General features: G+C 38.9%; 1 protein-coding gene across 6 annotated transcripts in view; it reads left to right on the top strand.

The window, feature by feature from the left end:
* SLC22A15 (solute carrier family 22 member 15) overlaps positions 1-4,784 on the top strand; it is an 81,518-nt gene extending 76,734 nt beyond the window's left edge. For 2 of the 6 annotated variants that reach the window (XM_035700791.2, XM_035700790.2), the window contains exons 11-12: positions 1,982-2,044; positions 2,376-4,784. In XM_035700791.2, the coding sequence (XP_035556684.1) occupies positions 1,982-2,044; positions 2,376-2,383 (71 nt within the window). In that variant the 3' untranslated portion in view covers positions 2,384-4,784. Of the gene's footprint in view, positions 1-439; positions 526-1,855; positions 2,045-2,375 lie in introns of those variants that run through there. The other 4 variants (XM_025453410.3, XM_025453412.3, XM_025453413.3 and 1 more) reach the window with 3 other exon arrangements.
* Positions 4,785-13,193: the final 8,409 nt, after the last annotated feature.

Here is a 13,193-nt window from a genome sequence, read left to right on the forward strand (position 1 = left end):
CAATAAAAAATAAAAAAAAAATAATATATATATATATATATATATATATATATATATATGAAGACCTGTGTGAAGTGGAGTGAGGGTGCAGGTCCTAGCAAGAAGAGAAGCCGGAAAAACAGCAAAGGGCAAAAACAGCTTTTTCTCTCATGGTGTCCCTTTGGTTTTCCTGTCTCACCAGTACAGAAGGATATCTCTGGAATGTCGCTGTAGCCTTTTCTTTCTTTCTGTCTTTGAGTTGCAGTGTACTTCCTTTATATAAGTATCTCTTTCCATGTTTCATGCCTAATTTTACACTATAAGACCATTCTCTAATATAAATTAGTTCCATTCTGCCAAGTGTGTCAGACATTAGGTGTTTAAATCTAAAGATCTGTGACTCTGGATGGTTCTCCCAGAACATTCAAATACCTAGTACTGTGTCTCTCTTCCTGCTCAGTTGAAAAGCGGTGAGAGTGCTGTGTCCCCCTTCCTCCAATGACACACCCACGGTGTTGGACCTCTGTGTGTGTGTGGGTTCCAGAGGTGAGACTCCCCCTGTCCACCTCCCCCCTCCTCCACCGCCTTCTCCATCATCTCTTTACTTCTGAAAAATCAGCAACCCATTATCTGAGAGGATATCCTAACTAGTAGCGGTTCCGATCCACACAATGTGGAAGCCCAAGTGAGAAGATCATAAAGCTAAGCAACTCCTGTATAGGAATTCAAGAATATTAGCTCAGAAGGACCCTAGAGCAACACCCCAGTTGCTCTAGAGCAACAGTTTTCTATGTTATCTTTGAACCTGTTTGTGTTTAAAGAAACAAATTTTCCTGAGAATGTCTTCTGGGTCTCAGAAACGATGTTGTATCACCATGTTCAGTTCAGGTTGTTTCCAGACCACATGGATATTCTAGGGCTCTTGAGGCTTTTCTTTTTTTTTTTTTTCGGGGGTGGAGAGTCCTACCTTTAACCCCTGCCCTTGAGGTATGATGCTGAAGCGGGAGAGCCAAGATTTTGTCTCATGGAGTCACAGAATGAATCTCACGGACAAAGGAGAGCAAGTAAAGTGATAAAGAGTTTTTATTAAGCAAGGGTACAGAAAAAAAAGCTCTCAGGAATGAGAGGGGTCCTCATGAGGTTGCCACTGAGGGCTTTTAGGGTTGGTCTTTTATTGAAAGCTAACCAGGGAACGTAAATCTTTTTAGTGTCTCCACCCACAGCACCTTTGTGTAAGGACTAGTGATAACATCTTTAATGCCTTACAGTTTTTTAGGGTTTGGTTATTCTTTGTTGGTCACAGATGACTGTCATAAAAAAGCACCCCCCCCTCAGATACCTAGGGCAACTTATCTCTTGTTTCCTTATACTTCCTCATTTTTGAGATTTCTGTGAGCCTGATCCCGCAGTCCCCTACCTATCCCTCCCTACTGCACCCCACCTGTCCCTTACTCGGTGCTAAGTGAGTCAGCCACCGTATATGGGATCCTTTCACTGATTCCAGTGTTGAGAACTTTAACATTTATCGTGAGTATTTGGGGTGTTGCCCAAGCCAAGAGTATGTGGAGATCCCTTGTCTTAGAAGTGAATCTCTAGCAGTGAAAGCAATACCTCCCTCCCCTACTGCTTCTGACCCGCATACCTTGGCTGCTTTCTGTGTACCCACTCCCACTTCTGCGTGCCTGAGCAGCCACTCCATGGCTTTCCAGGGTAATTCGCCATGGGGAGAGAAGTGGCTTGTAGTGGATTCTGGTGGGAAGGCATGAATTGGGTAGTAAACACAGCCATCCCTCGGTCATAAGACTGCTGATTGTCATGTGGCAGGAAACGGATACTAATTTTTTGTGTGTTTCTGTTCTGTTCCTTGCCCCCACAGAGGTATGTGCAGGGGTCTCTACCCTTCGTTGTCTTTGGAGCCACTGGCCTGACTTCGGGCCTCCTAAGTTTATTATTGCCAGAAACCCTTAACAGCCCATTGCTTGAGACTTTTTCTGACCTTCAGGTGTATTCGTATCGGAGGCTGGGGGAGGAAGCGTTATCTTTACAGACCTTGGATCCCCCACAGGTATGGCATAGTTCTTTTGATCATTCAGTTGTACCACTTGGATGATGATAGTTTTCTGGGTGTGGGGGAGAATGTTCTGGTTAGATTTAACAGAACTGAGCAAAACTGTTGAAAAACAAAGATACGGGATAAATAGCAGCTGGTTGGTTTAGAGGAACAAAGACAGCCAGTGAGTCATTTGCTCTCTGGCTTTCTTGGAACATGGCAGGGTAAATTCTTTGGAGAGTAGATGTCATGAAAGTGTGTTTGTCAGTTGAGTGTCAGATAATAATTTTCATTTTAGAAATGTCATGGCATCATGTGACCATCCTTTTCTCCTTTCCTGTCTCAGTCTGTTGACAAGGACAACACTTTAGGCAGTGAGAGTGAGGAAGAAGAGGAGTTTTTTGATGCCGATGAAGAAACCCAGATGATTAAGTGAAGAGCCTCGGATTCCCCCTCCCAAACAGATGGTCTCCTTGTCTCTGGCCAAGGCAAGGTTTTCCAGGAAACCTAAGAGAGTGGTGGAAGTGCAGGCTTGAACATACGTGGAAGGTACTCAGCATGGGCTCATTTTTTCCAGGCACAGAGGAAGCTGGGGAAGGGATTTCATGAGAGAGAATATGACCATTCTGAGGGTACAGTCACTCTTTAGTCCAAAATTCTGGTTTATTTCTGAACCATGACTTCTGGCCAGAGAGCTCAAAAACACATGCCGGAGTGGAAAGCTAATTTGAAAAAAAAAAAAAAAAGAAAGCTAATTTGTTTCTGGAAGTTTGATCATGTTGCTTATCCTTGATCATGACCTAAAGGCAGACATGTAAAATTTCTTCGCACTGCGAAGTGGGATAAGATAAACCATCCTTAAGATTTCATCCTAATACCATATTTGACGCCTCACCAGGAATCTCCTGAGCCAGACTGCTGTTCACCTTTCAGTTTTGTGCCAGAGGAGAAGCACTGAGAGGTGATTGATTAAATGTACCCCAAGGCCTCTGGCTTTCCCCTAACTGATGAAAGGTGGGCTGCCCCTTGGTTTGCAGGCTGAGGGTTGGCTTCACCTCCTGCCATTAGCTCCAGAGACGATCCCCTGGGAAAAACCAACTGTACCGATACGATTTTCTCAGAGCCAGAAGTGTGGCCGCAGAGCCCTCTTAACTCCCTTTGACATTCCACTTGTATCACGTCCTCAGTTCTGAGGTGCACCTCCAGGAGGTCCCACCTCAGATTCTAGTACCAGCAAGTAGCTTCAGAACTGTGCTCAGTAAGGAATGAAGTTCTTCTGTAAAGGTGGAGGGCAGTTACAAAGTGACACGTCAGACCCTTGAAGAGGTACAGCTTTTAGAAGGAATAAAAGGAAACCATCTGTCACGAGTTTTTGTTTGGTCTGTTTGGGCATTGTGCAGTGAGGGGCTTGGGCAACATTTAAGACCTTAAACACTTCCAATCCCAGATCAGTCCCTGCCTCTGGAGTCCGAGTGGAAAGCAAGTAATTTTGGAGGAAATATTGGTTTTTCATGAAGTACCACCAACTTTCAAATAAGTCTGCCACACTTCAACTTCCAAAACCATGTGCTGGAAGTATCTGTTTCCCTCAAAACTTGAACACTCTCTCAAAGTTGGAGTATTAGCCTGGAGTCAGCAAGCTTGCACAGCATGGCTTTGGGCCACTTTCCCAAGTGGGAACATTTCTGTGTCTTCAGGATTTCCCATTCTACTAACTCTCGCAGAAAAGGAAGTTGCATCGGAGATGAAGGGAAGACGTCATTGGGACTGCTTCTGGATGTCTTGTTGGCCTTGCCCCCCGTTGACTCTGACCCTACCTACCCCATCCCCTTCCACATCAGCCTCTTGGTTTGCACTCTGTCAGGCTGTACCTTTGTACCTGTTAAAGTATTTTTATGTCCTTTATGCCCTTGGCTATGTTTGGAGCTCTTCATAAATAGGGGCCATCTTTATTGCTGTTTGTTTCTATCTACTGTGCCCAGAAGAATATGGACTAGACACAGGAAAGACCTAATAAATATTACTGTTTCTAGACATGGAGAAAACTAGGGAACTCCTTGGAGTATCTTTTGTATAAATCCCAGGCAAATCTGACCCAAACCCCCAAACTGTGGAATCCTGCCTTTCTCTGGCAATTAGAGAGACCGTGCCCACCACCAGGGGAGGAATAGATGAGGAACTTACAAGGACTCTTAGAAGCTCTTCTTAATGATCAGGAGTTAAAAATAAAGCAATGAACTAGCATATATGTGCTCTTTAGTAAGAGCGCTCTTTGCGTTCTAAGAGCAATACATCTCATTGCAGAAAATTTGGAAACCAGAAGTTAATAAATTTGTCACCCAGAGGCAGCCAGCGTGATAGCTTCATTCTAACTGAAGACCAGTTGGGAATCCATTTCTCTGTTGTCACTGGGGTTCTCTCTGTCTCTGGCTAAATAAATGAGGATTCCATTAGTTCCCTCCCTGGGTATCCTGCTTTCCCAGCTATGGGGTGGAAAAAAGGAAGGGGGGATACACATGTTGCTTACAAAGGCCAGGCAGGCCATCAGCTGCCCGTGTCTGTTGTGTCACTAATAAGGTACTTGTTTCTTTCTAGATGGTCTTTTGGCAAAGTTTCATAATTACTGTTTTTTCATCCTACCGCCTTTTATAAAGACAGATTGTTTTCCTTTTGATATTAAGTATTGAAGAATAGGATTGTAGAGAGTGTGTACATGTGTATATTTGCACTGATTAAATTCTTAGAAAGCTTTGAATTTATAGGTAACATAATTTGTGCAGATGATTTGTAAAAAGCATCCTTTTTACTTTTTTACTCTATTCAAAATTAAATGTTTTTCTCTTCAAAAGCAGCAAGAAAAATGTAAGACACATAAGAAACCCCCAGTTTCTAGAGTCAAAGGTCTTAAAACAGCTTGTCCAGAACCTTGGTACCACACTGATATGTTAAAAGAAACAGTGTTGAAGTTTCCTGATTTGGTGAGTTAAAACCATTGCCCATTGAAAATGCAGTATTTGTCATTTGGCTGCTTTCAAGCAATATAGATATTCTTTAGTATTTAAAAATGAACAAAGAGGGGCCCCTGGGTTGCTCAGTCGGTTAAGCATCTGCCTTTGGATCATCAGATCATGATCCTGGAGTCCTGTCATCAAGCCCTACATTGGGCTCCCTGCTCAGGGGGATGTCTGCTTCTCTCTCTTCCTCTGCCTACTGCTCCTGTTGTCTCTCTCACTGGCTCACTCTCTCATAAATAAATAAATAAATAAATAAATAAATAAATAAATAAATAAATAAGTTTTTTTTTTAAATGAGCAAAGAAAATACAACAAATAAGGAAATGAAAGTTTTAGGGACATTGCTTAAGTGATTTTAATCTAGGTAGGTATTTTTACCTACCTAGGTAGGTAGGTAGGTAGTGGAGGTCAATTTGATGAAGAAACTGTTAGTAGATTTATATTCTTAACAAGAACATGGAAATAATTGTCACTGGCAAATCAGAATTAAAGTACGGTTTTCCAATAGGACTTATTTTCCACTACAAATTCTTATTAAATCATTGGTTCTGGAATTTGAAAGATATCTATAAAGGATTTTTTAACTAAATAAAGTGCAGATATTTTGGCTTCCTATAATTTAGGAAAGAATCACAAATCATAGCCCTTTTTTGTTCTTAGAGAACGTGTCAGGATGTGTAGTGGCATCTTTGGCAAACTGGACAAGTATAGAATCTGCTAGAAATTATGGATGGTATGTGGTACAAGAACTGTAGCAAAGTAAGGGAGTCATGACAGGTAGGGCACAATAGGCAAGTATAAAAATATTTTTAGAGGGAGAAAAATGCAAAGATAATGGGTTGTCAGAAAATTCATCAACGTAGTATATTAAAGGAAAATGAACTTGTGATTACCTCAATATATATGTGAATATTATTTGGCAGAATTCACCTATTCAAAATAAAAGCTATTAGCAGATGAAACTTCCTTAGTAAAATAAGGGATATTGTAGTCCATGTGGTGAATTAGCACAGTGTCTCTGCACCTTCCTTAGGACCTTGGCCTTCAAACTTTCTTGATCATGACCCATAATAAGAAATGTTTATATATATATATATATATATATATATATATATATATATGTATATATATTCTCTTTCTCTCACCCTTATATATATAATGTTTAAAATATTTTATATATCTGTGTATATATGTTTATGTATATATTTTTATGTATTTTATTTTATTTATATTGCATGTATTTTATGTATATATTTTATAATATATATATAAAAGAATATGTGTTGTTTTGGGATGCCTGGCTTAGTCGGTAGAGCATACAACTCTTGATCTCAGGGTTGGAAGTTCGAGTTCCACATTGGATGGAAAAGATACTTAAAAAAAAGAATAAATATTGTTTCATAGAAGTTCCATATATGTAGTATATAGTTTTATATATATATATTTTTTGGGGGGGTACCAAATTACTTTATTTGAAGGAATGATACAAATGAAAGAAATAGATGTTTTGGTACAACTTATAGAAAAGTATACATAAAACTTTAATGAAACAATATTCTTGCTAGGCACACTGATAACCTATATTCTGTTTTGGTTTTTTTTTTAAGATTTTTTATTTATTCATGAAAGACACAGAGAGAAAGGCAGAGACATAGGCAGAGAGAAGCAGGCTGTCCGCGGAGAACCTGATGTAGGACTCAATCCTAGGACCCTGGGATCATGCCCTGAGCTGAAGGCAGATGCTCAACCACTGAGCCACCCAGGTGTCCCCTATTTCATTTTCTTAAATACCATTTGTGATTTCATAACCCACTAATAGGTTGCCACCTATAGTGTGAAATCCACTGTTTACTACTGTGTACTGCAGAGGCTTTAAAGCTAAAATGTACATTTCCCAAAGCCCCTTGCAACTAGGCTTCCATCCTGAGCCAAAGGCAGATGTTCAACCACTGAGCCATCCAGGCGTCCCAAGAACAAGATTTTTAACATAGAACCTGGCAAAATAATTCCAGTGTTTATATGGAAAGGTAAAGATACAAAAATATTTAGGACAATCGTAAAAAATAAGAGCAAGCAGAGGGACGTGACTCTCCAGATAATGAAACTTATAAATAATCTATAGTATTGGTGCAGCAATAGACAAGTAGAACAACTGAACATAAGAGAGATCCCAGAACAAGACCAAGCATATAAACAATTTGGCATTTTAAAAAGATGGTATCACAAATCAGTGGGAAAAGAGCAACCTATTCAATTATGAATGTGAGAACTACTGCGTTTCCATATCAAAGAAGATAAAGTTAGGTCCTTTCTTTTTCACCATAACAAAAATAAATTCCGGGTGAATTAAAGACCTAAACAGAAAAAAGCAAAACTTTAAAACTATTAGAAAGGGATATAGGAGAGGGGTGCCTGGGTGGCTCAGTTCAGTTGAGCATCTGACTCTTGGTTTTAGCTGGGGTTGTGATCTCCAGGTCAGGAAATCGAATTCCACTTTGGGCTGTGTTCTTAGCACAGAGTCTGTCTGAGATTCTTTCCCCCTTCCTCTCCCGCCCCCTGGCACCTCCCATCACTCTTGTGTGCACATGTGCTCTCTCTCTCTCCTCCCTCCCTCTCTTTCTCTCTCTTTCAAATAAATATATAAATAAATAAAATCCCTTTTAAAAAAAGTTATATAGAAAAATATTCTTATGACCTTGTGAGATAGATGGATTTCCAAGACAAAAAGTGAAAATCACAAATCATTAAAAAAATTGATAGTTTGATTATATCTAAACTTAAATTTTCCTTCTATATGACTAAATATACCACAAAGTTCAAAGAAAAGCAATAATTTGGGAAAAATATTTGCAACACTATTAAGAGATAAGAATTAATATTCAGAATGTATCAAGAGTAAGTACAGCAAATTACCAACATCAAGAATAAAACAATAGACATCACTAAGATCCTATAGGTGGTAAAACATTATAAACAATTTTATTCCATAAATTAAATAATTTAGATGAAATGGAGAAATATTTTGAAAGACACAAACTGCTGAAGCTCACCCACGAAAAAATATGTAACCTGAATACCCTTTGTCTTTGAAAGAAATTGAAGTCATGGTTACAAACCTTTCCACAAAGAAAGTTTGAGGCCCAGGTGGCTTTACTTGTGAATTCTACCAACTATTTAAAGGAGTAATGTTACTATTCTACATAGTCTTTCAGAAAATAGAGGAGAGGGAACATCCACCTCATAGAAAGATCTAAAAAACTTACAAAAAAGCTACTACAACTGAAAAGTTGTGCAAGCTGGGGCTCCTGGGTGGCTCAGTTGGTTAAGCGTCCAACTCTTGCTTTTGGCTCAGGTCATGATCTCAGGGTTGTGAGATGGAGTGTCTTATCAGTCTCAGCACTCAGCAGGGAGTCTGCTAAAAATTCTCTCCTTCTCTGCCCCAGCCCCCATTCCGTAGCTCGCTCGCGTGCTCTCTGTCTCTCTCTCAAAAATCTAAAAGTTGTACAAGGAGGTGTAGATAGTTTAGCAAGGTGACAGGATGTGGTCCATATGTAAAAATCAGGTATTTCTATGTCCTAACAACAAACAATTGGAAATTAAAATGAAAATGTAAGTCATTTCAGCAGATTACAAGCAAAGCCATAAGAATTTTATAATTAAATTGCCTGGGTGTAGTTCAGAACCTTGTCATTTACTAGATGTGTAATCTTAAGTAACATTTAAGATTTTTCTTTAAAAAAATGCATATCAGAAAAGTAATAGGAAGTTTACAAAAATGTTGTTAGGCAGTTCACAGATGAAAAGATGCTCCACTTTACTGGAGGGTCAGAGAAATGTAAATTGAAATGACATTAAGATATTGTTTAAAATCCATTAGATTGAGGGGGAAGGGATCCCTGGGTGGCGCAGCGGTTTGGCGCCTGCCTTTGGCCCAGGGCGTGATCCTGGAGACCCGGGATCAAATCCCACGTTGGGCTCCCTGCGTGGAGCCTGCTTCTCCCTCTGCCTGTGTCTCTGCCTCTCTCTCTCTCTCTCTCTCTCTCTCTGTGTGACTATCATGAATAAATAAATAAAATCTTAAAAAAAGATTGAGGGGGAAGTTTAGGAAATTAAAATTCAAAAATATGAAGAAAAAAGAATTCGCTTATATCTAATAGAAGCATAAATTTATTCATCAACTGGATTGTTAATAGTGAGCAGGTTGGGCAGCCCCGGTGGTGCAGCCGGTTTAGCACTGCCTGCAGCCCAGGGCGTGATCCTGGAGACCCTGGATCAAGTCCCACATCGGGCTCCCTGCATGGAGCCCGCTTCTCCCTCTGCCTGTGTCTCTGCCTCTCTCTCTGTGTCTCTATGAATAAATAAATAAAATCTTTAAAAAAATAAATAAAATCTTTAAAAAAGAAAAAAAATAAAATATTTTAAAAAAATAGTGAGGCAGGTTGAAAATGTGCATATTCTATGATACAGAAATTGTGCTTCTGTGTATTTATCATAGAATGGTTTTCAGATATTTTTGACTAACTCATTATAAGAAAAGTGTTTTACACTATGACACACATAGTACACACATCTGTGTACATAGCCATATACATAAAAAAATAAAGTTTTGTAAGATAATCCTTACCCTTTGTAGATGCATTGCTTTGTATTTTATAACATTTCACTTTAAAATGAAAAGAATGTTGATAAAGACACAGAAGAGTGATTTCATAATTCATAAGCAGGTCAAAACAGCTGGTAAAAGTAAAAAAAAAAAAAAAACTTGGTAAGCTTAGTATTTGCCTTACTACTTGCCTGATGCATGTGTGCAAGGAGATGTGTATAAAAATTTCCATTTAGTTATAAGAAAACAATACAATTAAATACCTTCAGTAGGGGGATGTAAAATACCTGCAATTTTATGCTCAGGGAATGGAATGAATCAGGAGTTTTATATATTGAAGTCTCCACACTCTTGAACAAAATAATGTTGGTGAGTTTTTTCTAGACCAGAGTCATGTCATGATTAAATTCTTTAGTAAGCAACTGGAGTACTTGCTAATTGTAGAGATTCAAATATTTTTAAGCCATAGTTTCAGTCAAGATTGATACTCTGTGACAAGAAAATAGAGAAATCTCATTGTTATTCCCATTTATCCCTCTCTATAGGGTAAAAATTCTCTTGAAAAAGAGCTTTGCATCTTTGGAAACATTTAGACAACTTCTCAGCTGAGACCCTAGAGCTCTGTCATACAGAGCTTAGAAGAGATTACTTATTTATTGAAAAACGTCAAGGACAGATGTAGCCAAATTAGTATTAAAATAACTTCAGTCCAGACCCCACAGAACAATTGACTTTGAAGAGAATAGATTCTGATGGAATTGCTTTGCCTCAAAATATAATTTCAAGAAATGGAATGAAATAATTGTATAAAATGGGCAAAAAGTACTCAGCTCAGAGGAGAGTTTAATAAATGAATGATTTACCAAGATGTGGGCAGAGCTTCCAGAAACCACAGAAGAGGAGTCAGTATGCAGAAGAAAGGCCATTGATAACAGTGGACACAGGACAGCCTTCTGGGGCTCAGCGCAGGTGAGGAGTGGATCCAGAGAAGCAGACAGGAGTTACTCAACACTGGGAGGCACTTGAAAGTTGGCGAATATCTGTCACATCAGATCATTAGGGTTTTAAAATCATGGAGGTTAAGCTGTTCTTGCAGGTGGTGATACAACAGACTCATTTGCTTCCTAGAACCACTTTAATGATTATAGATGCATTTCATATTACCCGATGTTTCCTCTCCTGTTTGCTATTGCCGGCGGCAAGTATCCATCTAATTTTGCAGCACGATCAAGTTATACGTTTATGGATATAAACGTTTATGGATACGTTTATGTAGAAAAAGAGGGACCGGAACATGTGTTACACTGCCTACAACTGGAGTGGGCTCTGCCACTCTTATATCCCCGACCCCCCCCCCCCCGCCCACTAATTTCCTCAGTGAGCACTAAAGAAATACTGGTAATCTCAAGGGTGGCATCTCACCACATTGCTGATCCTTTTGGGGGCAATAAAGATTGTCATCAGCAAATAATTTAAAGCCTCATGTCTCCCCCAACCCCCGCACTAATCCTGATAACAAATAGAAAAACAGTGATCTGAAATGAACTGTTATGTCTATAACATGCCTGCCTCTAATGCAGCATAGATTGAAAAGCGTAATTCACAAGTTTATAAGGAAGAAAATTGGCAGAGAGCAGTAGTTCACTTTCAAGTAATCTTCCCAAATTACTTACTGTAATTAATTTTTCCATTATAGTTTCCTCTGAATAGACACTATAATGAAGGGAGAGGAGGAGAATGAAGAGTATTTTGCTTTTATGGGAAGAATGGCAACAGGAAAGACCAGTGGAAAGGAAATGCCAGTTCTACTAACCTTTCCATAAAGACTCCCAAGGTCCTTTTTGTTGCCATAAGTAATAGGGTGTCATGTTAGTTTCCTGTTGCTCTAACAAGTTACCGCAAACTTAGTGGCTTTAGATAACACAAGTATATTCTATGATAGTTCTGGAGGTCAGACTACAAAATGAGTCTTCAGGAACTAAAATGAAGATGTCAGCAGAGCTTGTTTCTTCTGAATTTTCCAGGGAGAACTCCATGCTTTGTCTCTTGCAGCTTGCAGAGGCCACAACAAACCTTGGGCCTGGCCTCATCACTGCAATCTCTGCTTCTGTGGCCATGGAGCCTACTACTTCTGATCTGCTTCTGCCTTAAAAGGGCCCACCTAGATAATTCAGGCTAATCTCCCCATATCAAGATCCTTACCTTAGTCACATCTGTAGAGTCTCTTTTGCCATAAAGGGTAACATTCACAGGTTCTGGGGATTAGAATGTGGATGTCTGGGGGCAACTATGTAGCTTATCACAGGTTTTAAGTGTGCGTTGTCAAGGGATCCCAAGTAGACAGGACTTGCTGGCTCAGTGTATGACTGTAAGTTTTCTAGAATAACCTCATCATTGCTGGAGAAACTAGACTCAGACCATGGCTAACACCTTCAAATGTACATTTATTGTTGACCTCACTGACCCCGTTGGCTAAGCCTGAAGTTTTTTACTTATTGTTTGAAAGAATGAACTGCTTACAAAAGTATTTAAATCTACTAAAACTTTATTTTATTTTTTTTCTACTAAAACTTTTTGAGTTTTATTTGTTGCTGTGTCTTATCAGTTTCCAGGAGTCTCTTATCAAAATCAATTCTATTGTTAGTTCTTTGTCATGTTTTATGTTTGTTATGTGCTCCTACTTTTGTTATGTGCTCTTAGGCATCCTATATTTTTTCCATTATAGTGCTTATTGTATAATTTAATAAATGGTGATGTCTTCTCTAGGCTGCTCATAGGCCATAAGCTCTATAAAAACAAGGCACATGACTTTCTTTTATTTTAACTAAACGCTCATTGTGCCAGCCCCTACATGTCCTAGGCATTCAAACATTTTTGAAGGTATACATGAATATCTCACCACTCCTCCACATCAACTCTATTGCTACACTGTATTCAAAAGCAAAAAAACTGTATCTTATTCGCTTAGTAACTAAGAACTGACACAGTATTTGTGACGCAGTAGGAATTTAACATTTTAAACCAATGTCCAGACAGAAGACGGTCAAGATTAGCTTAACTGGTCTATCAAGTAATGTACTCCAAAGAGATCTTATTCCTCAAAATTAACTTGAGAAGGGGTTTAAGGATTACTTATCTGAGAAAGCTACTTGGAGGTAACCTGAAAGATCTTCATTCCACTTTAACCATCTTGCTACCTAACCTCACCATTTTGTACAAAATTAGAATTAGGACAAGAATACATTCAAGAGAGAAATAATCCCCTTTAACCAGGTCTGAGATGTCTATTGAAAATGGAAGTAAGCAAAGAAGGATTGATTATTAAATGATCTTTTTCACAAAATAAGAAATAAAAAGCGTTGGTGAGGCTGTGGAGAAAAAGGAACCCCTGTGCATTGTTGGAAAGCAAACTGGTATAGCCACTCTGGAAAACTGTATAGAGATTCTTCAAAAAATTAAAAACAGAAATGTTATATGATCCAGTAATTCCACTATTGAGAATTTTCCTAAAGAAAATGAAAATACTAACTGAAAAAGGTATATGCAC

Source organism: Canis lupus, chromosome 17 (genome assembly GCF_003254725.2).
Source record: "Canis lupus dingo isolate Sandy chromosome 17, ASM325472v2, whole genome shotgun sequence".
In the NCBI taxonomy this organism is placed as follows: Eukaryota; Metazoa; Chordata; class Mammalia; order Carnivora; family Canidae; genus Canis; species Canis lupus.